The sequence below is a fragment of the Cloeon dipterum genome, chromosome 3, assembly GCF_949628265.1.
Source record: "Cloeon dipterum chromosome 3, ieCloDipt1.1, whole genome shotgun sequence".
NCBI classification, from domain to species: domain Eukaryota; kingdom Metazoa; phylum Arthropoda; class Insecta; order Ephemeroptera; family Baetidae; genus Cloeon; species Cloeon dipterum.
Window position 1 is genome coordinate 13,613,713 of NC_088788.1, and position 24,295 is coordinate 13,638,007.

At 40.5% G+C, this 24,295-nt stretch overlaps 3 protein-coding genes and 1 long non-coding RNA gene across 5 annotated transcripts in view; 3 read left to right on the forward strand and 1 right to left on the reverse strand.

The window, feature by feature from the left end:
* Nucleotides 1-367: 367 nt before the first annotated feature.
* Nucleotides 368-2,794, forward strand: Sar1 (Secretion-associated Ras-related 1). 2 transcript variants are annotated; one of them, XM_065484480.1, is made up of 3 exons: nt 368-461; nt 1,329-1,695; nt 1,944-2,794. In XM_065484480.1, exons 2-3 carry the CDS (start codon nt 1,391-1,393, stop codon nt 2,218-2,220), a joined length of 582 nt encoding a protein of 193 aa, XP_065340552.1. In that variant the 5' UTR covers nt 368-461; nt 1,329-1,390; the 3' UTR covers nt 2,221-2,794. The 2 variants fall into 2 exon arrangements, with proteins under 2 accessions (XP_065340552.1, XP_065340553.1); XM_065484481.1 differs by lacking the exon at nt 368-461 and adding an exon at nt 472-572.
* Nucleotides 2,795-3,072: 278 nt separating this feature from the next.
* Nucleotides 3,073-4,182, forward strand: LOC135939798 (COMM domain-containing protein 8-like). The gene is made up of 4 exons (XM_065484368.1): nt 3,073-3,279; nt 3,334-3,480; nt 3,746-3,901; nt 3,964-4,182. Exons 1-4 carry the CDS (start codon nt 3,214-3,216, stop codon nt 4,105-4,107), a joined length of 513 nt encoding a protein of 170 aa, XP_065340440.1. The 5' UTR covers nt 3,073-3,213; the 3' UTR covers nt 4,108-4,182.
* LOC135939797 (uncharacterized) overlaps nt 4,173-24,295 on the reverse strand; it is a 30,982-nt gene continuing 10,859 nt past the window's right edge. Inside the window, exons 2-3 of the mRNA XM_065484367.1 lie at nt 11,927-12,067; nt 4,173-6,308 (exon numbers count right to left, since the gene is read on the reverse strand). Coding sequence (XP_065340439.1) covers nt 5,779-6,308; nt 11,927-12,067 — 671 coding nt within the window. The 3' untranslated portion in view covers nt 4,173-5,778. The remainder of the gene's footprint in view (nt 6,309-11,926; nt 12,068-24,295) is intronic.
* Nucleotides 14,096-21,454, forward strand: LOC135939756 (uncharacterized). Its single transcript, XR_010574775.1, has 3 exons — nt 14,096-14,187; nt 21,085-21,186; nt 21,253-21,454. It is a non-coding gene; the product is annotated as an uncharacterized LOC135939756 (long non-coding RNA).

Here is a 24,295-nt window from a genome sequence, read left to right on the forward strand (position 1 = left end):
AAATATTTAAAATAAACAATGTTTTTACGACAGAACGTTTACTAATGTTCTTTTTTAAAGTAGAGCCGAAAATTGCACCTCAAAGTAAAAATGAATATTATAATATATTTTTGGGAAAAATATTGAAATATTTCCAAAATTTTCTTTGCGGAATTTTGAGAGCTCAAGCGTCAAGTTAGTGCTAGCCAGCATAATAAATATAAAAATTAATATGATGGCGATGAAAGATTGGAAAAAATATCGATAGAATTTCATATTATTTTCTAGAATTAAATTTAAAAACGATGAAGCATAATTATTATCTCTATTATAGGATAGGGCTTGATTAGTTCTTGCAGGGTCTCGCGCGTTTAACTTTTGAAATTCACTCGGTACGGTTGGTAGTCATCGATCATGAAACTGACAACCCTTTCGTAGCCACCATTACACAACAGGCACGTCACCCCGACAGTCAGAACCAGGTATTATTCCAAATTTAGCTGCGATTAGTATACCGTTTGGGCTCAGTTTACTATTTTGGGCCTTCCTAGAGTTGGTGCTGCGGTGGAATTGCGATTCGGGCTACAAAATAGGTCAGGGGCCTCCAAATATTGTGCACTGTCACTCGCCGATGTTTTGCGGACTAACCTCCTTTCTGTTTTCGTTTGTCAGCTTGCCTGCAATTTCGCCAATCTATCTTGAATAGTGTTAAACGGGTCAAAGTAGGGTCAGGGTGAGAGTTTTGCTTTAGTTTAAACGAAAGAATTTTATTTTCTCAGCCAACAGGAACTTTTCTCGTGCTGAAATTGATGGGAGCTACGAGTATTATGTATTTTGCATCGGCATTTAAATTGAATTGAAAGTGAAGTGCCGTTGGAATTTGCTTGACGCTTGAGTTTGGCTCCTAAATCAAATATCTAGAAGCACTCGTCCTTATTGAGAAACTTATTGTTCAACTTTAATGCGTCATTAATCATTAATATCCTACGCAGTCTTTTTTAGATCCTTTAAAATCTAATATCAATTTACCGCAAAACCAGAAAAATTCGTAATAATTTACTGTTCAGTTAACTCCTAGTTAAAAATGATTTAATGTTAAGATAAGTTGTTTTTTGTTATGAAATCGAAATCCTTTAATATTTATAATATATAATACAAAAATAATGCCACATTATTGCATATTATTTATTTTTAATATATTTCACAATTTCAAAATAGTTACGTACAAACTGTTTGCTTATACTATGTTATTCATTTATGGGAAGAAATTTAATAACTGTTATGCATGTTTATTATTTTATTATTATTTTCCATGTAAAATCACAGTTCACCTTTCATTCCTGTTTCAGATCGGGCTCTAAAGTGTCATCTGCCTAGGGCTGACCAGGACTGACACAAATTTAGATTCAAAATGTTTTTATGGGATTGGTTTACCGGAGTTTTGGGGTACCTGGGTTTGTGGAAGAAGTCGGGGAAGCTGCTCTTCTTGGGTCTGGACAATGCTGGCAAAACAACCCTTTTGCACATGCTCAAGGATGATCGGCTAGCGCAGCACGTCCCCACGCTTCACCCTACATCTGAGGAACTGTCCATCGGCAACATGAGGTTCACAACCTTTGACCTTGGTGGTCACCACCAAGCGAGACGCGTCTGGAAGGACTACTTCCCAGCCGTCGATGCTATAGTGTTCCTTATTGACACTTGCGACGCTGCCAGGTGAGATGCTTGAATCATTTTTCTCCTATAGACATAATACTGTTTCTGTAGTGTATAATTTTAATATTATTTTCTGGACTATAGGAAAATAACTAATAATGTTAATTGGATTTTTTGAAAGATTTTTGAATTTTTAAAAATGTTTTTTAAAATTAATAGGAAAATGTTTTTTCCTCGAGGATGAAATCATTTTTGAAATTTTTGAGTAACTCCTTTCTATAATTCTAATTTTTTACTATTTTCCTCAGGTTTGCTGAGAGCAAAGAGGAGCTCGCTGCTCTTCTCTCGGACGAGCAGCTGGCCAGCTGTCCCGTGTTGATTCTGGGCAACAAAATCGACCGTCCGCAGGCTGTGTCTGAGAACGAGCTGCGACAGTACTTTGAGCTGTACGGCCTGACCACTGGCAAGGGCAAAGTGCCTCGCGCGGAACTGCCTGGACGCCCACTCGAGTTGTTCATGTGTTCGGTGCTGAAGCGACAGGGCTACGGAGAGGGCTTCCGGTGGCTGGCCCAGTACATCGACTAGACAGCTCTCTTTCACTCATTCCCTTTTTCATCAATGCAATTTGGCCACTTTGTTATCGGCTCTGATTTGCGATGCCTCGTTTGCTGCAAAATTATTTGGATGAATTTGATTTGAATGAATTTTTCCAACCACTTTCATTTGGTTCAGGGTATGTTCAGGGGGAGGAGCAAAGCAGTCAGGTCAATTACAGCTTATAAAGCTGTTCCTGCGAGATGAATTGCCTTTTAATGTTAGACACCCTGAAACACTGGTGGACGAAAATGTGTGGCAAGTTTTAATTTTCAATCAGGACTAGCTTAGGAGTTGCTCAATAATCATTGAGGTTAAATCTGGTTATTTTTAGTTTTGCACCTCCCTGAATATCTGAACCCAAATGAACATTATTACGTCTATTGTTGAGGGTTTTAAGTTATTATTTTGTTTTAAAGGAAAAATTTTATATCTAAATGCAGAAATAGTGAAAGTGAAGCAACAAAAAATGTGATCAGAGGATCAAGATTCTGCCACTCACCTCTGTAAAATAAACCAGCATTGTAAAATTTCGTCATAATATATAAATTGATTACAGCATTCATTCTGGTTTCTCGTTTAGACAAGACAAAGTTTTTACACTTAAGAGCTGATTTGTCTGTTATTAAAATAAAAACAAGAAAAAAAACGAGCTAAATTTTCAAATAAACAAATCCATCATCTTATCAATTCCATTTAAACCTGTTCGATTCATACTGACTCACTACTGGATTCAAAGAATATTGAGTTTCTCAATAATTTAAAGAGAATGCTTTTTGCTAGCGCTTAAGCAAAGTTGGTATCACTGTCTGCCCCACCCTTCAGCTGGCCTGGCAGCAGCAGCTGCAGCTTTGAGTAGACTACGACCTCCAGACCGGCGCAACAACACCCAAATTTTCAACACAACTCAAATGACCAGCCAAGGGCAGTGATTGTCCTTCGCTCATCGTTTCAAAATAGGCTCCTCTTCAAAGATTTGTCACCATGGTTCCTCACAAGACAGAACTATCGGCCATAGTTTCTAAATTAGACACTGAAGCATTTAGTACTGTAAGCAGTGTTTATTTATGTTGTTGCCTCACATTCAATTAATTATTTGTGCAGCTGGTTGGTGTGTGTATCGAAGGTCTCTGCGGTCGTCTCGAGACTTACCCTGACAGCAATTTATCTGATGAAGAAATCAAGGCACTATCTAATGCAGTGAAATCAGCTACAGAGACGATTTTGAAATTGAATCTAAACCGACACCAGGTAAAAATATGAAAAGTTCATGTTTCATTTTTAATCTATCTAAATTATTTAATCCTACAGAAGGAAGTAAAATCTGATACTATTTTGAATGATCTTATTGCCACACATTTTTTATTTAAATAAATGGGATATGTAAATGTTAACTTCGGTAATTTATTTTTACAGAAATACATTTTGACAAACACTGATATTTTATGTTTCATACGGATTTCATCAAATTTTCATTGATCGATTCATAGTAAAAATTGTTCATGTTATTTTGCAGCCGTTACCTGATGAATGGACCAATGTGGATCTGAAGTTTACAGAATTACTTCACCAGTGTTTAGAGGAGCGACGGGAAGATGCAAAATTGATTAGGAAGAAAATCATTTTGAATAGAGTCAGTCCAAATTTAAAGGATTACAATTGGGATGTAAAGGTAATTACTATTGTTTATATCAGTTTGGCCCAAAAATATTATGACCTTCTAAATTTTTACAGTGGGTGCTTGGGAGCAGCAATCTGTCCTCTTTAGAACAACCCCTAGCTTCTGTTAATTTCATTCTACCTGGCGGAACGTCACATCTCATTGAAATGACTGAAAGTGAACTTGATAAATTGATACAAAGTTTAGAAAGTAAGTGATTAATATGTGCAACTTAATACGCCTGAATATCTATATTACCTATGCATTTAAAATTAAAACTCGCTTATACTTAATCACAATTGCTTTTATTAGTTGCCTCTCACAGCAGACCAGTTAAGAAATAAAATTTCTATGGTCACACTCTACTTAAGAGATATATTTTACAATATAAAACAATGTCATTTAGACAATAAATTAATTTATTTAAATGTTCGTGTAATATACATTGTGGTTGAATAACATGTGCTGTGTGGTTTCCGGGGAATGAACATGAGTAGTTGAAAGAAGGAAGTGATACTAGACTACGTTTAAGGATATTTCCTTCACAATGATTTTCTAAACCATAATATGGTTTTCTATCTTGATAAACATTGATACTTTGTGCTATTCCATTATAATATAATATAATTTGCGTAATTTAGTCCATCTAAATAACATTTTTCTCCCTATATTTTAGATATAGTGTATAATCAACAGGTTTTTATCTTTTTCGTAAGCTCATCAGTTGAGCTCCGTTTAATTGAAATACTTTGAAAGAAAATATTCAGCAACTTTTATGAAAGCCAATCAAGTTGCCTTTGTGTTGAGTATTTTCATTTTTTTTTTCAGATTTGCAATTGCTTAGTTAACTTTTTATTTTAAACCGCAGTAAAATTTTTAGCACTCTGACTTTCAGCTCCACTGAGGAAAAATTAAAAACGCTAAAATTGATTTTTATTACTTAATTGGTGCCATTACTTGATGTTAGCTTTATATTTTTCATTTAATCAATTGTTTGATTGTACAAATTTTTTTGTTGAGGCAATACTTTATTTAGTTTAGAGTGCACACATTATTTTACCGATGAAACGACGAACTTTCAGAACAACCCATTAGTCGACTAAAAAAATAGGGAAACATATTTATTTACATCTCCCCTTTACTAGAAAGCTCCTTCGTATAGCACATTGCTGATAGAAAGAAAGACAAAAATTATCATCTACGGTGTCTGAATTTCCGGAGTGAATTCGACAGGTCCGCGAAAAAAATATCGAAAGAAATAGCAAACCACGCTTATAAAAATATGCCAAAAATGATCAATCACATTGTCATGAACTACAGACGAAATTGGAGACACTGTGTAGCCAAGTAAACCAAAGTTCAAGTTCTCACAATCAGTTGACGTTGATAAATATTCTTAGGTACATGATGACATTAGCAGTCCTTGTGTGTATCGAAGGCACCCCTTAATTTACTAATTAAGTCGAGATACGACTGCTGCACTGATAGAACCCCGTGGAATCACAACTGTGGCTTTTAGTTACGGGCAGATGACGCTGTTTTATTTCGCGATAAAATAATATTAAAACTTAACTCTGCCCCTGTAATGCACCGAATTTCTAAAACCAAACCCAGACCTTTCTGGAAACAGATAAGATTGAGCATTTCATAATTGTCGTCAATAGCAGGTCTGTGCCCTGCCTGCTGCTGGCATAATTATAAATATTTTGCTCTTGTTCAAAATGCTAAGAAGGTGATTTTAATCCAATTCTAAAAAAATGAGAGTGGATGTTGAGTTTCTTTTAGAATGCGTTTTTTATCACGAATAAATTCATAGAAACTGCGCTTATTTGAACTTGGATCGCTCCACAGTTGCGTGTTCCAAACTTCAATAGTGCAAGTGTCGCAGGTTAGTATTTCTCAAGGGGCTGCTGTTGGCTGTCACTCTGTGCCTGCACATCCTCCGAGGTGTACACTTGCTGGATTTCGGGTGGAATGTAGAAGCCGATCGGTGCAGGTGTGTCTGCGTTGGAGGAGGATGGGGTGGGTGCCTCAGGCGGCAACAGTGTCGAAGTGGTGCTCAGGGACTCCATCGCCGGGGGGAAGAAGGTGGCGTCGGACGCCACCTGTCCGGGGGACAGCGGTGGCGCCACTGGCACCTTGGCCGGCTCGCCGTTCGAGTTCGGGTAGATGATGGGCTGCGGGTTGACGGGGAATCCGCTCTTGCGCTGCTCCTCCTGGTGCTTCAGATACTCGGTCACCTTGGCCTGCCGCTCGTCGGGCTCCTGAGACGCCCTGATGCAGTAGCACAGCAGCAGGATGCAGAAGACCATCAGGCACACGGCCAAGATGATGAGCAGCAACTTCCACAACGGCAGGTTTTCATCCACCACACCGCGGCCGTACGTGCCACCCCCATGGTAGCCTCCAGCTCGATATTCTGCAATGGGAAAATTTTATTAAAGGAAATATATTCAATCGCAAGGGGAGTAATCGACAAAAAAATCTGTTTCAATGGAAGTTCTTCATTTCAGGAAAAAATTATTTTTTTATTTTATTAGACACCATCAGTATACGACTAAATTACGTTTTTGTTTCTTACAATTAGGTGGCTTGGGACATTTTATGCTTTTAAAAAAAGGAGGAAATTTCAACAACTTTTAGATTGTTAGGTTTTTTCCTCTAAATTTTTGATTTATTCATAAAAGCTACACAGCCTCCTTCAGGATAAATATCGGAATTTTAATAATGACGGTCTCATACAATTTTGAATAAATTCCATAGAACATAAAACCGAATCAATATGTATTAAAATTTATATATTTCTTTATAAACACATCACGACAGGATACGCAAATACAAAAAGAACGTTCGATATCAAAATGTAAATTAGTTTTTTTTAGAGGCCGAATCCAAAGATTGGTTTCCTCTTCCCTTTTCACGCTTTCTTTTTGATTAAACCATATTATTGCACTTGCTCACTGGCACTTTTTGCGACCGCATTTGCCCAGCCACAAGGCCCTCGCCAGTCCGCAATTTAATTAAATTCCTAATCAATATCTGCGGGACAACTGGCAGGCAGCAAGAGAGATAAAAAGCGAAAGTACATAGAGAAGGAGAGAGTCGAACAAGCAGGGCTCGCGCGGATAGTTTTCAAAGGGTTACCAGCATTCTCTGCGGCGGGGCGGTTGGACCAGCGTCGGCGCCCAGTAAAATAATACTGCGGCTTGGTTTCAAGTTCTGCCTTTTTAATAGTAAAAAATGTTATTTTCAAAGGCACAGATGGAACTGAATAATTTGCATCAAAATTTGGTTTAGAGCACAGAGTTATTTCAGTAAAATTGTTCGTTTCTCTTGCGCAGTGGAGAAAACTGTGCCGCCGAACCCGAACAGTCTCACAGGCCCTTTTATCTCAACTCTTAACGAAATTTAATTATTTAAAATCAAGCTGAACACAAAATCATCCGTTTCTTCTTTTACGGTCATAAATATTTATCAAAATGTTTTGAAAAGCGTTTTATTCAAGGAAAAATTGTAACTCATCAGCAAAGAAACGAGGTGAGAAATTCAGACGATCAAGAGCAAAATATTTTCCGTTCCTACGGTTCTAATTTGAATAAAGGAAGCTGGGCGAAGCCTTTGATATAATCGCGAGCTCTTCTTTCTCATGTGAAAGCCAGTGGAGCGATTCAAAACTGCGCTCATTTATTACCATCATTGATTATAATGCGCTTCTCTCTGCTATGCCGATAGCATGCCTTTCAACTTTGACATTTCATGTGTTATGGATCAAGAGAGATTCATGCCCCGCGAGGCAGCAGGCAGCGATTAATTATTTCGTGCGAATGAACCGCAGAGGCGGCTGCAGCGTGGTTTTTAGCTTCTGCCGGCGTATTTATTGTTTCGAGTGAACCAGAAGAATGTTAATAATATCGATATGAATCCTTTTCCGCTTAATACGATAAATCTCTGCTACTATACAGCTCCAAATACTGCGCACAAGCTGATCTATCATCATCATCATCATCACATCATTGATTGCTGGCAGATAAAATTCAAGCATACAGGGTATATAGAGCATTATAAAGAAAATTATGGCATAATTTAGCGGACGATTTATCAGCTTTTACCAGTGGAGTATCTGCGATAATAGTGATGATTGAAGTTGAAGCAGAGTATTTATAGAGCTCGTGATAAAAATGGTAGTTTGAAAGCTTTTTACGAGCATTTATCAACTCACTAAGAGCGAAGCGTTTCGAGCGTAAAAATAAAAATAATTTTCTGGTGAAAAGATTTAAAGGGGGCTTATCGATGGGATGAATTAAAAAAGACTAAAACAGAAGCAGTTCATAAATTCGGTAAAAACCTAAAATTTAACACATTTGGACACTCAATAGATTTTTATGTTAACTGACTATATAGCTATATTATACATATATATATATATATATATATATATATATATATATATATATATATATATATATATATATATATATATATATATATAAAATAGTTTATCGAAGCTCCCCTATTTTATTCAAGTTATTATTTAAAAACAAAATAAAACGTGAAAATTAGGCCCTAAAAAAATTATCAAAAAACGTTTTTGAGTTCACACTTGAAGATCTCTTTAATCTTTTTACACCAACCAGATTAGGATATCTGTCCCACAGACAGCAACAAACAGAATCAATTCCGTCGTATATCATAATAAGTCTTGGTTTTTGCGCGCGGTTGTGTTTACAGTTGTTTACTTTTCTCTACGCCAAGTGTTTACCAAAAGTATTGGAAAAAAGATTCTACTAATGGCACTCTAAAACATGTTCATTGCGGTACAATACACAGTGTCAAGGCGGCATGGTGCCAAAGCGAACAAAAGGTTTTGACACCGTGCACACCAAAGGGAAAAGCAGCAGAGCTTCGTTTGCAGATAGCAAAATGAAAAAGAAGAAGAGCCCACGTTTCTTCACCTTTTGGCAACAATTCTCGAGGAGAACGTCGACGTGTGTTTTTATCTCCAGGTGTGAGCCTTTTCCGGCGACGTGCAGACAAGCGGACGCCTCCACAAATACATATATAAGCCATGCGTTTTATCGCTGCGTGCACCCTTCCGCAACGTCATCATCATCTTCCATTCTATTTCGCCAGCCTCGTAGCGTGCAACGCAGACATGTGTCTGTAAATGTAAATACGCACGGCGTGACGAGCGCTGTGTGTGTGTTTTTTCCTCGCACAAAAGCAAAGCAGCAGCGAGTGCTAACGTGGATCGCACAAAGGCACTGGCGGCGGAGGCTGCCAGCGTTTGCAGCCTTTGACTGCTTGTGCTCCATATTGGAGACGAGAGAACACCATCAGCCAAATCCACCTGAGGGAATTGCACTTGCACGTGTTATCTTTGGCTCTGCCTGCTTGCTCGCTCTATTTGTCTTTGCATCTCACGTGGAAATTCGCCTGCTCGTCAAGCGTACCAAATTTTGACGGCTGATTTGAAATGAAATTGCTTGCAGACTAAACGACTGTCGAGTGTTCTGACAGCTGTTGGGATTTTCAGGGTAATTTTGCTCTCGTGACGTATAATTAATAGTTGACGACGAAGTCAAATGCAAACGTTTGCTTTCAAATGTATTTTAAAGTTGAATTTAATTTAAAAGTCATCAATTCGTCACAGAGGAAAATTGTTCTCGCTTAAGCTGATTGAGTGAACTGAGGAAATGATAAAAATCAATCCTTAAAACAACCATCTTTTCATGTTCCCCCCAAAAATATACTGAGTTTGAACATATTTTAATGCTTATTTCAATTCCTCATGTCGAGATCTATCTTATAACAGGGAAACTTTTCTTACTATAAAATAAAAGATTTTAAATAAAGAAAAGTACTAAATGCTTAATCGCCATTTGAAAAGCAGATGATACAATTAAATTCCAGCTTAAATTTGCTTCCCTGGTAAATTTTGGCTTTAACTTTATTCTCAATCTTTCGGTGTAGCAATGACGTTTTAGATTTTGATTCAAAGTAATGTTTTAATAATCCTAATTGATGCTTAGAATTTTCTAGCTTTGCAGATACCCTTTCTTCTTTCATAACTACTGGCGATAATCTAGCTAGAGGATTTAATTAAAACTGTTTTCCTTCTAGACACAAATCACCGTGCCCGACAGTTATTGGCATTATTTCTTAAGCCTGCAAAAAGAAAACAGGCATTCGCTTGGCTTGAAGCCGCGTAAGTTTCGTATATTATTTTTGCCTCAAAGAGCTTCGTTGGTCTCGCCTCGAATTAATTAAATTTTCTTCGTCTGGGAGAAATCCATTAAGCTGCCTGCTCGTTTGAACCTTTCCGTAAATTAAAGGGATAGCGGTAATTGGGAGTGAAGCGAAGGAAGCGGCTCGCACTGCTGCGCTTCTGCTTTTGTCTTCGTCCTCTGCCTGCCTTTTTCCACCATGCACTCTTGATGCTTTATGTCATTACACGCCGATATTGCCCCTTTCGAGCCAAATTGAATAAGCGTTTTATGTACGTACTTGCCGCGTCGGCTCTGCTTCCGGCTTTAGTCTTCCTCCTCGTAAAACACAAATCGTGCACTCTCGTCATTAAATCATTGCTCTTTAGCCTCTCATCCAGTTATTTCGCAGTCGCTGTTCCGTTCACAGACTAAAAAAATGATCCAATTATGCCTGCATTTCATCTAAATGGCGTTGCATAGCGCCTGCAAATGGCAGGTTTGCAAATTACGCTTTGTTGGAAGCAGATTATTTTCAGTGCAGACGCCAGAGATGCTTGATGAATGCAATTTATTCCGAATGGGTGACACTACTCATATTGCTCCCATTCCAATTCGATGCTTTGCTATGTGCATATCCCAATCAGACCGGAATTTAAAGCTGCATGATTTTATTTTTATTCGATGGTGAATAATGAGCGCCAATAATGTCCTCGTAGAGCGTCACGAACTAGTTTTATCTACATATGCACCGAATTTGCAAATCATCTTAAAAAGAAACGACTCAAATTATTTCTTATTTGTTTCTAAATGAAGGGCAGCAATCCCGCAGAAAAATGCTCCTACACAACTTCTGAATGTATTCAATGGAGCAAGACGGAGCAAGTTCATTCACTTGACCGACAGGAAGGAAAGGCGAATGAAGTAAATCCTTCCAGCAAACTTTTGAAGCGCCAAGCTTACCCTCTCCCATCACGGTAAAAAACTAGGTGCTGACCGCGCACAATGGAGACGAATTTTCAGGACTGTATTGTTACCGTTGTATTTCTGTCTCAGGGAGTAACAAACAATGGAGTACCTTTTTAACAATGGTCCGATTCAAGAACGCCAAATCAAAGAAAGTAGATAATTTTCTCCGGTAAATCTCCAGATTCGAAGGAAATATTATTGAACATTTTCATTTAAAAATGAAGCCAAATCAGAAGAATGTAAATTTATTTAACTGATTTCTATATTTTAGTTTCAGCAAAACTTGTCAAAAGAAGCAATGATTAATTATTTTTTTAGGAAATAAACTTAATAAACTATCTGATTGGATTTTTAGCCAAGGTGAACAAAGGGAATATATATCAAGCGTTTTCCTGTATACTGATATAACAAATAATTCCTTGACCGCAGTAATTTATCTGCAAAATAAATTGTGTACTGCAGAGGATTCTGAATCACCAGCCGTTAAAGACAATCGATTGCATTCATTGCTGACTGTGAGTGAAAATAGATAGGAGAGCAAAGGACGATAAATCTTATGAAATCCTTTATTTTGGAGCAATGAAATCATGCTTGTTGAGAAACGAAATACATAGAAAAATTGCCTTGTACATGAATGAAAGCTGCAAAAGAGGATTTTGTGCAACGTCCCTTGAAATATTTTCTAATTTTTTATTTTCGGCACGCATCCGTAAAATAAATTGCTGGATATTTTTACGCGGCGATGTGACGTCTGAATCCTTGCACTCAAAGAACGTTGCCAATCCCGAGTCACAAGTATATCATGCGTTGTAGCAAAACAACACTTACGGGGAAAGTAAGGAAGAAAAGGCCGTGAATGACTTACTGTAAGTGGACTTGGCTGAACTGATAGCGCTGCCCTTTCGAGTGTGCGAGTCGAAAGCCTCGTTGATGGTGCCGGCGATGCCGCCGACCCCTCCTCCGCCCTTGGCTTCTGCCCCGTGGATAACAATGGTCGCGAAGATGCCTGCAAAGGGTTCAGAGAGATGTGATTACATTAGGTATAGGGAATGAAGGACGCGCGCGTATCGCGATGCCCTTAAAAATACATTTTTCGACTGGCACCGCGCCAGCTGCAGGCGTCGTTTGCTGTTTTGTCGCTGCTCTCTCTACTTCCCAGAGGAGCAACCTTTTCCGCCCGAGAGCCTTTTGTTTCCAACAATTAATTGCTCAGCAAGAAGAGAACGACTTTCCAACTTTTTATATGGGTCGGTGTAAATAGTCGGATTTTTGGTTTGCCGTTAGCGGCGGAACAAAAACGGCTCGCCCGCCGGATGGGCTGCCGCAAGAAAAAAACTGCCGATTCTTTCATCTTTGGATCGGATCCAGAAATGATCGACAGATCCCCCATTCAAACAGCTCCAGCTTCATTTCCTGCTCCGCAAAAGACAGCGACATTGATTGCAATCAGCTTGTTCTCAATGTTGTTTTAACATAAATGGCGGGGGCGAAAATTCCGGCGGAGTACACTGGTGAATTTTATTTTACGCTACCACTCAATGAAAAATTACGCCTAACAGATGTGAAAAAACAAAATGTTGTTGGCGGGTGTGTTGAGCGCAAGGGCTACAATATTTGATGTTATTTAATTTTCAAATATTTATGAGTGAAATGAAGCGTGTTGGCAGAGTTTAAATTTACGAACGCACAACATCCAATTTTGCTTCACGCGTCATTAATCACTGAGAAAACAAAAAGTACCATATTTTAAGAAGAATATAGCTGATCGGTCCAATTGCAGGGAAGCACCTTAATCACTCAAAGTGGAGCTTGAGTGTCAACATCCTCCCTCCTCCACATGAATCTAAATTTCAATTAAGGAGGCGAACGCTCCCCCAGAGGCATGCACTGAGCGCTCTCTGCACGAGTGGCGGCGCGAAATTAATACTTACGAGCGGCAAATCTCTCTGCGAGCATAATTCATCGAGCTCGAAACGCATGCAGGTAGACGACGAAGAGGAAAGAAAGATTCCGGCATCGGGGGCGAGAGAGGTATGCAACCTGCTGAGCCGAGCGGACGCGCAGGTTGCCTATCTGATGATCGGTTGCCGCGGCGTGGCAATGCAAAACGCGGCCTTAATGTTCCCTTGGGACGGCGTGCCGGTCTTTATTGTTCTCCCCAGTCGTCGTAAAAAGAGAGAACGCACGCTGGCGTTTTGCCGTTTCCGCGCTGTTTTCATTTTTCTTTCTCTCTCTCTCTCTCTTTGGCATAAAAAGGCAGGCGCACCCTGCAAACCAATTTGGCTGGTAGAAATATGCAGCCGCTTTTTATACAATTTTTGGCCCGGCTGCCCTTTTGATATAGTGCGGAATGCGAGCGAAACTGCGAAAGGATACACTCTGGCATAAGGGATTTTTCCCCTCAAGCATTTCTGCCTTTTTGTTTTCTCTGAAGACGGAATAATAACGATCAAAGCTTGTGAGTGACACTTTGCATTTATTGAATTTCCGATTCCGGATTTGAAATATTGCTACTAGTTCCACACGTTGGGATTTTCTGGCTTTAGGGATGGATGCGAATTCACGCGAAAAGAAGAGGGCAAAGAAGCACGTGTTACTTTCCATTTATTTTTGCCGTTTCATCTTTACTCTCTTTGTGCTTAAAGCCTCCAGGCAACACAGAAACAACTTGCGAAGTCAACCCTCCTTTGGCATATGGATAGAGATTAGACTTACACAAATAATCAAACCGTTATTTGATCGTGATTTTATATTTCGTTTCCCTTACAATAGCTAAAAGGTGATAGAAAAAACACGTTAATTAAACGCAAAATAATTAATTGGAAGTCTCAGGAAGTTAATTGCATACGGCCCATTATAAACTGTGTTAGCAAGATGTCACCCTTTCGCAATGTTTCTCTCCATCGAACAAGTCATTTCAGCGTGATTGGATTATTTTGTTATTGAGAAAAAACTCTGGCATGAAATGTAGTGAGCAAGGACCAAATTTATGATTGCACTCAAAATATGAATTCTAAATTGCTGGTAAGAAATGAATCTAATCGGACTCATCTCTGCTCGCAAGGAAGAATTCTACGAAACGATTCAAGAGGCTCAGAGTAGGTGGATGGAATAACGTTACAAAATGTAAATAATGTGCTTTCCGCTTTTCTCCGAATCGCTTTTAGCTAACAATGGATTGTTGGATGTGGGATTAATAACATCAAAGTTATCAGCAAAAGAATTACAAATTCCTGGAAACTTGTGTAGATATATAACAAACTCAAACGCCACGCACAAAGTCTCATCTCTCATCGTGCCTCAACAATCTCGCAAACTTTCAAGAAATTCAAATCAACTCTTTGTTTATTTTTAATCTCAGCTCAACTTTGACTGCGGATGCAACAGAATTCATGGCCGAAGGCGAGATTTGACGTGCGCAATTAAGATCCGCCACTGAAAAACAAACATTGCGCGAGAATGCGGGCAAACTGAGAGCAGCAAGCGTCTTCGTCGAGGGCTCGGGTATGAAACTGCATTAAATTTGTTTGCCGTGGCTCACAAACGGTTTCCCTCGGCTGCAGAGTGGGCCTCTGTTTGCGAAGCTCCGACTGGAGGCCCGTGAAACGTAATTAGCGAGATCTGGCAGGCACAGCGGGGCGAGAAAGAGACCAGAGTTGACGGGCCGCCAGCGGAAAGTCGATCTACCAGCACTTTTTCGACTTTGGTGACACACATTTCTCCGGCAGCCGCGGCGAATTTCCGCGACTTTTTGATGTCGAGAGAGAGAGAGAGGGAGAGAGGGAGATAATTCCAGAACCGCAGAGCAGAGAGAATGGTCGGTCGGAGAGCTTTGGAGGCCGAGTCTGCTGCTGGCGGCTTTTTCAAACGCGATAATATAGACATTATGTATGTATACAAGAGGCAATTTTCATCAAGATTCGCTCTCTCTGCGAGTCCTCTTTTCATTTCCAACATTTCACCGCACAATTTGCAATGTAAATGGAAACTCGCACTGACTGCCAGCCGGCCGACAAGCCGGAGCTAATTTATTCTGCATTGAATAAATAATAACAGACGCCCGAATCCCGCCTGCTTCGCTTGCTCGCGCGCCGCGTACATGAACGTGTTTCCGGTAATGCTGCTGCCCCTGTGGGAATGGTCGCCTTTCTCTTTGCTGTTGCTTTGCTTGCTTATTCCATCCCCTTTCCCGCCCTCCGCCTCTCTTTCACTCTGTGCATCGACACCGAGCTACATTTCAATAAGCATCCCTTTTGTTTCGCGGAAATGACGTAAAACTTGGGACTCGTTTCGTTCCGTGTCGACCAGCACAGAAAGAGAGTGGAACCATCTTTCACGCGGGCTATTTACACGCGCCTCTTTTGGAGGAATATGCAAAGTAGCCACTCCACACTTTGCGCGCGTCTGTGCTGTGAAGACGCTTTTTGCCTGCAGGGAAAGAGGCGACGAGCACACTTTCGGCTAAAGAGTTTTTTCGGAACTTGTCTTTGAAATGCGACTTCAGCCGGCTCGATAAACGTCCTCTCGTAATGTGAATTCTTAACATATTTTCGGTTTTTCGAGAACCACTTTGAATTTCCAGAAGCAGCCTCTTGTGTTCTCAAAAGTAGAGGAATAAGGGAATTCCTATTTCAAAAATATTGCTTCAAACCGATAAAAATCAATTTCTATAACCTGATATATTGACTTCTAAAAGAAGTACTACCTGGCCGAAAAAAAATTAAATATGATTAACTACGCATACACATTCATAAATTGCACAAAAGGTTTTCAAAAAGGGTCCTCATTTAAAAAAGGTTATCTGGGAAATAGGTGAGAAAATTGCAATTTGAATGCAAGTAAAAATTAACTATTAGAATAGGTGAAATAAAATTGACTTTCAATCAACTGTTGTGGTCTGAAAAGGAAAACTCTACAGAAATGTTTTGTTAAGAAATTGACATTTTAACGGACAATGGTTTTTAAATCTCACATCCGTAGCATTACTTAGAGAAAGCCAAATGGGATTTCATAGCAAGGATACAAAATGCTCTTCAATGTTTTACAACAACCTTTTGTAAAAGTTTGCCCATGAGTAGTGGAAATCGTTTGCTGGACTTGATTAACAGCCGAGACCTAATTGGTTTCCAACAAATTGGAATAGAGTTGAAAGTAAAATTCTAGTGCTTGTCTGGTGTAAAGTTAAACCAGATCGTGCCTATATTGTGCGAAACCTAGTGGAATGGTAAAGTCTTCTGGGCTTGTCACTTGCAAAACATCTGCGACCGGCCGTAGGGACAGCGCAAATTTCGCAGACAGCGGAGAGTTTCGCCGCTAAACGAGTTAATCACCGCAGTTAATTAACCGTCTACGTGGTAGCATCTGCGAATCGAGACCGATGCAGCAGCAGAGGCGGACGAAGTTAGCACACGACCACATCAATCAGAGGCATGCTTTTGTTGCCAACGAATATAAAGCGGGCGGCGCGCAAATGAGTCGCAACACCCACCTAGGAGGCCCTGTTTGCCTGCCTGCCAAGACTCATCGGGCCGTCATTTGAAAGGGCCGCACAGCCAACAGATAATGCCCCTCTGAATAATGAATGATCGTGAGCGAGCGAGCGAGTGGTGTGCGCGCTGAAAGAAGAAAATTTTGCTTTACATTTTGCCTGCGCACCGTCGTGCACCAGCAGCATCCCTTTCGTCGTTTCGATCCTCGGATGGTTCTGGCTATTTTCTTTCTTGAGAGAGTGTGTGACCCGAGAAGAAATGTGTGTCTCAGCGGTGAACCTGCCTGCCTCTCCGCTTTTGTGTGTGCTGCAACCGACGAGCTGCGTGGGTGGATGGCTGGCTGGGGCAGTGACACACGAGCACCGCACGCTTGGCAACAGCTCTTTAACCCGCGCTTCGCCCGCGGCCTACCACCGTTTTTCGATACAGCCGCTCGTTGTTGCAAACTAGAACAAGGACTTATTTCTATTCACATTTCCTGCCGCACAATGGGCATCTTTGTTGTGCGTTTGTTTACAACCGCGAATGACTGCCTTGGGCTGCTACTTGCCGTTGCTACCCTCGATTATGAAAAACACACTTTTTTTAGAAAGCCTTGTAATTTTAATTACCTAATGAACGAAAGTCCCGGGTTTTAGGGGACGGTTTTGGCTTCTACTTGAAGCAAATTCGACAACGATGACAACATTAATTCCAGTTCTCATTGTCAGTCAAAGGTTTTCATTTTTCAGCATTTACGGACAATTTTGTACAGCTTGTAATTATAATTGCTCTCCTTGCGGTAAATTGAGATGGGACGGCCGATGAATAGACCTTGTCCCGTGCGAGGCGGTCATCCTCGTTTGAGGAGAACCTTTGACTGAAGATTTCGGGTGCTCTCTCCACCATCTGGCGCTCAGCCCTTTGTTCCCTTCGGGCGTACAGGGTTGAGGTCTCGTGGCACCTGCTTACGCAATCCTCAGGTGGCGGTTCTTTACCTCTCTCACGTGTCCTCGCAGGTTCTCGTATTCAAAGTGTAGTTTGAGGTAGAGAGAGCTAAAAAACACACCTTTTATGCTGCGTCGCACTTTGTTAGAGAAATCTCTTTATTCCTCTCCTCTCTATTTCTATATATCAGCTCCACCACCCTCAAAGATGGATTCTATTGAAACCATTCGCCGTAACCTGCTATAGTGTGATGCTATATCAAAAATATCTTTTGCTCTGGCCCCTTTTTGCCGAGTTCAATCGAACAGGCCATCGCTAGTCATTTTCTGAAAATTTGAGATGTTCTTCGCGACTTTTGAAGCCAGCGCATTTATTAAAAAATCTGGACACCTTAAATTCAGCAGGGAAATTTATAAAGATGAGCGGTATTAGCATTTGACGTTTAAAAGCAGAGATTAGGCAGCAAAAATATTTCCAAATGGGGTAAAAAACATGTTTTTCCAGATTCTTAGTCAAAATTCTTAAAAAAAAAGAGAACATACACTATTCCGAAATTTTCGCGAAAACTCATAAGCGTCTTAGGATAGAATTTATGTTTTAAAAATTTGCTTGATTTAAAAATCTCCAAAGATTCAAAATTTTCAATAATGACCGTGTCCAATTCCAATGACCTTAAATTTGGTGTTCATTCGATCAGGCTTGGCAAGAGAAATTCAAAGCACACTTGCTTTAAAAAACGTCTTAGCATGATATATATTATATACCAACAAGTTTTCAATTGTATTTCCAAAACAGTAAAACGCGCAAAAGTGAAAACTTTGACGAATTCCCCCGTAGGTGCTTCTAGTGCAGACTAGTAAATTATTTGCATTCTGTTGATAAGATGTAACTTACGACCCGTGACATTTGCTCACATCCTTGATAAAAACACAATTGGGTGGCCTCTTTGGAAAGTTTGCACTCGATCATTTTGAAAGGGTGAAAAATGAGAAGTCGAGGAGCATCCAGTCAAGCAATTCATTAGAAATTCACCCACTTATCTTCTATGGCAAAAGTTTCTGAGAGTTCGTTCCATCGTGCGTTATTGATAGCAATTTTTATTCGCGTCTATAGATTCAAATCTGGAAACAGCCTTTTTCATCAATAAACCACCGTTTAAGGAAGTATAAAGTTTGAGCTCAGTGAAAAAACTAAACTTGGGTTGAGCGAGCTTTCTTTAAACGCGACACTGTTCATTTCCCTCTGTTTCGCAGAGAGATAGTGTGTGTTCAATGGACCGCTCGCTGCCTGAATTTATTGGCCGCGCCACCCTCATCGTAACTCTGTCCCCGCGCGCGACGCTTTTTCTTTCATCCCACACCCGCCCATATACGATCTGTCGAATCTTTCATATGTAAAATTGGTGCGGCTCTCCCACAGAGACGAGCAACCATTCACGACAACTAGCCGTGGCTCGTCAATTTTTCATGCGAGTGAATTGCGCCGCAAAGTTTTTGCCGCAAAAGTATGCACGGACAGAGGTTGGAGGCAGTCTCGTCTTTGCGCGAGGCTGCGTTTGACTGCTCCGCCATTGATTCCGCAGATGTTTCCTGGCCGAACACTTTTCAAGCTGGCGGTGCGAGAAATTGCCGTGCCGACCAAGACTCTATTCATCCGCCGGCATGGTTCAATACAGGCCATTAACTAAACCACCTTCCTCGCACAGCCGGCCGCTGGGTGAGAAGAAAAAATGCTTTCCTGTGTTTGATATACAACGACGTGTTTTCCTGGAAGAGAGATTATCGGAGCGGCGCGGAGATTCGCCGAAATCCCCTTTTCAGCAGGCGAAATTGATTTCCATTCCCATGTACCCGTCCTTTAATAATTCTCTTTGCCCCCCTAAAACCGGGTTTCGAGTGTTATTTGCGTCGATTGAGCGGCGCCTTTTAGCGGAATTACGTAACAAAAGGGTCTGCAAACGAGACTTGCGAACAAGTTTTCAAGTCAATAATCGTTAAAAGGTTGCACAGTCGAGATAAAAGTTTGAAACGAAGAGGAATTGACGTTTCCGAAATACTTAACCCCGTGCTAAGTTTTATATTAGTTCAGGCAGAAAAGCAGCGAGCGAAACTTTGTCCATTCTTCGCTCTCGCTTGCCGCCAGGCAAACCACAATATTTTTAATAATTTTGGCAGCTTCCCACCGCCTGAAATCGCTTTAGAATGTGGAAATGGAGAATTTCCAACTTATCCTGCCGGAACTTTCTTCGACAAGCTTTTAAGAAACACGCATCTCAAAGCTCAAAGAGCGTGAAGAGTGAAGATGAAAATCATGTTGTTTCATAATGGAACGAATAAACCGCTTCGATTGCACGTTAAAATTCAACGTGAGATGAAATTACATGTAATAAATAAAATCTAGGCATTAGAGCTTGATGAACTAATTTTGCAGGAGCAGGTATTGCAATTTTTAGGGTTTATTTTCTATTTAAATGATAAATAATATACTATCGTGTGTAATGCATTATGAACAACCACTTAAAGCCAGCTGCAAATTGAGTTTCACGCAGAAGTTGTTGTCAAATTAAATTTTTAACAGAATTATCGATCTGTTAAGTCGCGACTTGCGCAGCTATTTGCTTCAAACATTTTCAGTCAGTAGTTATAGTGCTTGATTATGAAAGTGCAGCACCACATAAATCTTGTTTTTGCTTTAAATTTATTATTTGGATTTCGTTGTTCCAAAAAGAATGGGAGTTTCTTGCAGATAATCTACCAATTCGTTTTATTTTGTGTCTCTGTTTCTGCGTTTACAATCTGCATTTTATCGGCAATGCAGTTTCCGTACTTAAAAGCCGATTTGGTGATTTTCATCAATTATTTATCCCAAGTAATTTTCTCTGTCCAAGCCTTTCTCCCCGGCGCTTACATTCTAATTTATCACCGATTCTTTCATCGGTTAATTGGCCACTGCTTTTTTTCTCGCCATTTCCCCCGGAGCAAACCGCAATCAAAGTGTATCGCCACCACTGTTATTCCACTCGTTATTTCTGTCACGGGATGCTCCATCCAGTTTTTTGCGATTTACTGGCGCGTTACTAGCAGCCCAGACCACATTTACATCAACCGCGATGACGACCTCATTAAAATTCAGTACAGAAACCAAACTTTTGAAATGTCGTATAGCTATTATCTCATGGCGAGGTTTCGTTTGGCTTCTGCAGAGGCGTTTTTAATATTGAAAAAATTTGCGCACAACTCAGTTTTGACTTTAATGATTCTAACAATTCGGGATTACGTTTCATACCTCAATAAGACCATCCACGATGCAGTTCCAAAACAACCGCATTTCGTGGTGAAATGCAAAAATAGCAGTTTCAACGACTGGATCAACTGCCAGCAAACAGTCTCAATGTGTGATATTTTAATGGGGTTTAGTTTAAAAATAAATATTTATTTCCAATCACAGTTTTGTCGGTCAGTTGAATGATTTTCTCATGCCCTACCTTCTTCTTACCATGATTTCAAACTCCGCCACGCTTTGTCTGTTGGCATTCTCAATAACAAGGGTAATGCATTCCCACTTTTGAAAAACAAGACTACTTTATATATATGTGTACCGTTCACAGGGAGGGAATGTGGCAAAGGTTTCCATCCACTCGTATTACATATTGATCTGTTTGACGGAACTGAGTGTCTTTTGTTACGCCGGACACGCGCTGAAAAAAGAGGTAACGAGATGGAAAATTGCACCTCTCCTACTATTTTTTTTTATATCGTATTTCTTCGTCTTGCAGGGTCAAGAACTGGTCAGCACGTTGAATCGCGTGCCAATTCCCACCGAGTCTTGTGGCTTAGGACACACGCTGACGCGGATTGCCACTGATTGCAAAAATTCTCTAAAAGTGCAGTGTGGCCCGTTTTTCGTACTGTCGCTCGAGCTTTTAATATCGATTTTCAGTGTTGTCATTACGTACTTTATCGTTTTAGTCCAAGTAAATCACTGAAATATCCTCTATTTGGTATTTTTTCATATATCGATATGATTGCTAGTGCCCAATGTCAATTTTATTTTTAGAATAAGACTTGAGCTTTGGCCGTTTTTCCCGTTAAAATAAATGTTTTTAGGTCTGGCCAGAAAATATATTTTGCCTACTTAAAAAATCAATGGACTAAATTTTCTACTCTATTTATGAAATAAATGTCTCTATTTACAGAGAATAGGATAGTAATCATAATTTAGCCTCTCCTTGATCCCTTGAGAGTTAAGTAGAATAAATTAAAAAAAAACTGCAATGCTTCGTTTGCATTCATAACACCTCCTCAATTTTTTGTAGCATGAAGGAAATAAGGTAGAATAAACCAAGCCTTTTACATGTTTTTATCGGAGTTAACTCAGCCCAAATCGAGGAGAGGGAAGCATTCACGAAGTCTACATCGCACCGCCCAAACCCAATGAATGCTCAAGTCATTTCCTCTACTGGCGGGATATGAAGGACGTAAGGGACAGCTCTCGTTCACATGACGGCAACCGCGTCGTGCGTCTGAATCGAGTTTCATCTGTCGTGATTGATATTCCGGAGACGAAGCTTGTTTCGCACAAAAAAGCAGGCCAACTTTTGGTCCAAGCGGCCGATCGCGCGGAAATTCACAGGGCTGTTTCCCCACTCAGCCTGCAGAACACGCGTTTTCGTTGCGGCTCCCGTCCAAAAGAAAATATTTTCCATCCCTTCCAGCGCATCAGGAAGAGGACGCGAGGGAAGAAAAGGTGAATGGGTGCGCGGGGGAGTAGGCCGGCACGTGCAATGTAGGGCCTCTTCTGCAACTGTGTGTCCTCCCAACAATTCAGGCACGGATCGATTTGAACGCGAGAGTGCGTGCAGACGCTCTCTCTTCTCTTCTCTCTCGGAGCACTTTTAGCGGAGGTTCGTGTAGGCAAGTCGCCTTCCCTAATAAAGAAGACGGAACGGGAAGAAGCCAGTTTTTTAATGATTGGTTAGAGAGTGCATTTTTAATCAAAGAACATAATAAAAATTTTGAAGCAAAGTTAGTTGATAAGGAAAGTTAGAAATTTTAAATTAATGAAAGTTTAGTAGCTTCTATAATAATAAATATTTCTAAAATAAGGCAACAAACACAGCTTCCCAAAGCTGTATTTGAAAACCACACATTATTGAACAGAGCTAGTATTCAATAGTTGCACAATTGCAGAGTATTTTCCAAATTAAAATAGATGCTACAGAATATTTTAAAGATTTGGAGAGAGTTGCGGTTTTACCATCTACGCAAAAAAACAATAATTTGAGATGTGAACCAATAAACAAAATTAATATATCAGTACTGTAAAATATAATTTATTTTTGAGCGCAATTTTTCGATTTTGCTTCATCACGAGAAGTCCTGCGTAGTTAAGAGCAGACTTTCTAACGCTAAAATTTTCGAATCAAAAATTATTGGCTGAGATGCTCACTATTTTGGAAAATAACATGTCCACTAATCGTAAATTTTTAAATCTTCTTGATTAGTTTGGCCCAAATCACAATACGACACAAAATTGCATTAGTGCCCGGAAGTTGGACTTTGCGAACCTCCATTAGAGGCATCTTCTCACCCTCACAATACGAGGAGCAAGCGGGAAAGGGTCGCAGGCGTCGCGCGTTAGGTCGAGCAACGCGCGCAGCATCTCGCAAAAATTGGACTCGTCTAGACACGTTCTCTTGCTCTCGCTCTCTCTCTCATAATGCGCAGACAAGACCACTTCTCGTGCAAATGCTCTCATTAGGGAAGGTCGGTGAATTTTAATTAGTCTGATTGAGCTGCCGCCTTTTTGCCCCCGACTTTTGCTGCGGCTTTCGCCAACCCATTGAGTTAATTGTCCGCCTCTCGCTCTCACGCGGTCTTGCTGTTTTAAATGGAAAACAAGCAATCCGCCTACGAGTGTTGTCAAGTCGCAATTTTCGGCCGGGATTTTCTTGCATGCTGTTTTTGCACGTAACTCGCCGCGTGCAATTAGCGTTTGCAAACCGCAAATTGCAGTGCAGGCAACGTGTGTTGGCTTAACTTTCCGCTGTGGCGCACAATTGAATCCAACACCGGCAGAGAGTTTGCGAGTCGCAGAAAATTGCAGTGCTTGGTCGTTTGGGAGTAAAGCAGCGGCAGCTGCTGTTGGCCACTGTTTCAAACTCCTCTAATTTTCGCGATGTGCGGGACGGTCAATTTATTTTATTGTGCGCTCCTGCTTGTTTCGACCAAATCCACTTTTAATTTGTAGCCTCGTTTTTTCGTATAAAAAAAAGGATGAAAGGATCCTTTTTTAATTAAAAGCCGAAAATCGCAGAGTCAGAGCCAATCAAATTGATCCTCCTCTCGAGTGGAAAAAGAGTAAACAGGGTTTGATGGAAATTTTCCCCGTTCATCGTCTGCACAAAGCTGAATGGTTTTCCGTCAAGGTAGGATTTGGCGTGGCTTACCCCGGATTTCACTTCCTGCCTTTGAAAATGGAAACGAATCAGAGAGCGGTTCGGTCGGCAATAAATCTTACCAGCTCCGCACTTCCTGTCCGATGCCGGTGGCGATAATTGTGCAATTAAAAGGAGAACTTCTCGCATGGTTGCCGATGTCCGCAGAAACGGTATGAAAGCCACGTGTTTCCCGACCAACAAGACGTGCAGTCGGACAGCTAAGCAGTCTTTAACTTTGTTCGCCAAGTATCGATTCGGCCAAGTGACGCGGATGCGTTTCCGATTTTTTGCTCAGCTGCCGCACCAACTGGCTTGACTGCGTCTCTCGAGCTGCGTCGTGAGCGAGTTTTACTTGCAAATTACCCAGTAATAAACTGGC

Bases quoted from the DNA above. Each gene is read 5' to 3' on its own strand.
- LOC135939798 (XM_065484368.1), top strand. From the start codon at position 3,214: ATGGTTCCTCACAAGACAGAACTATCGGCCATAGTTTCTAAATTAGAC. The intron at 3,280-3,333 runs GTAAGCAGTGTT...TTATTTGTGCAG, and splicing joins ACACTGAAGCATTTAGTACT to CTGGTTGGTGTGTGTATCGA. The intron at 3,902-3,963 runs GTAATTACTATT...AAATTTTTACAG, and splicing joins ATTACAATTGGGATGTAAAG to TGGGTGCTTGGGAGCAGCAA.
- Sar1 (XM_065484480.1), top strand. From the start codon at position 1,391: ATGTTTTTATGGGATTGGTTTACCGGAGTTTTGGGGTACCTGGGTTTG. The intron at 1,696-1,943 runs GTGAGATGCTTG...TATTTTCCTCAG, and splicing joins GACACTTGCGACGCTGCCAG to GTTTGCTGAGAGCAAAGAGG.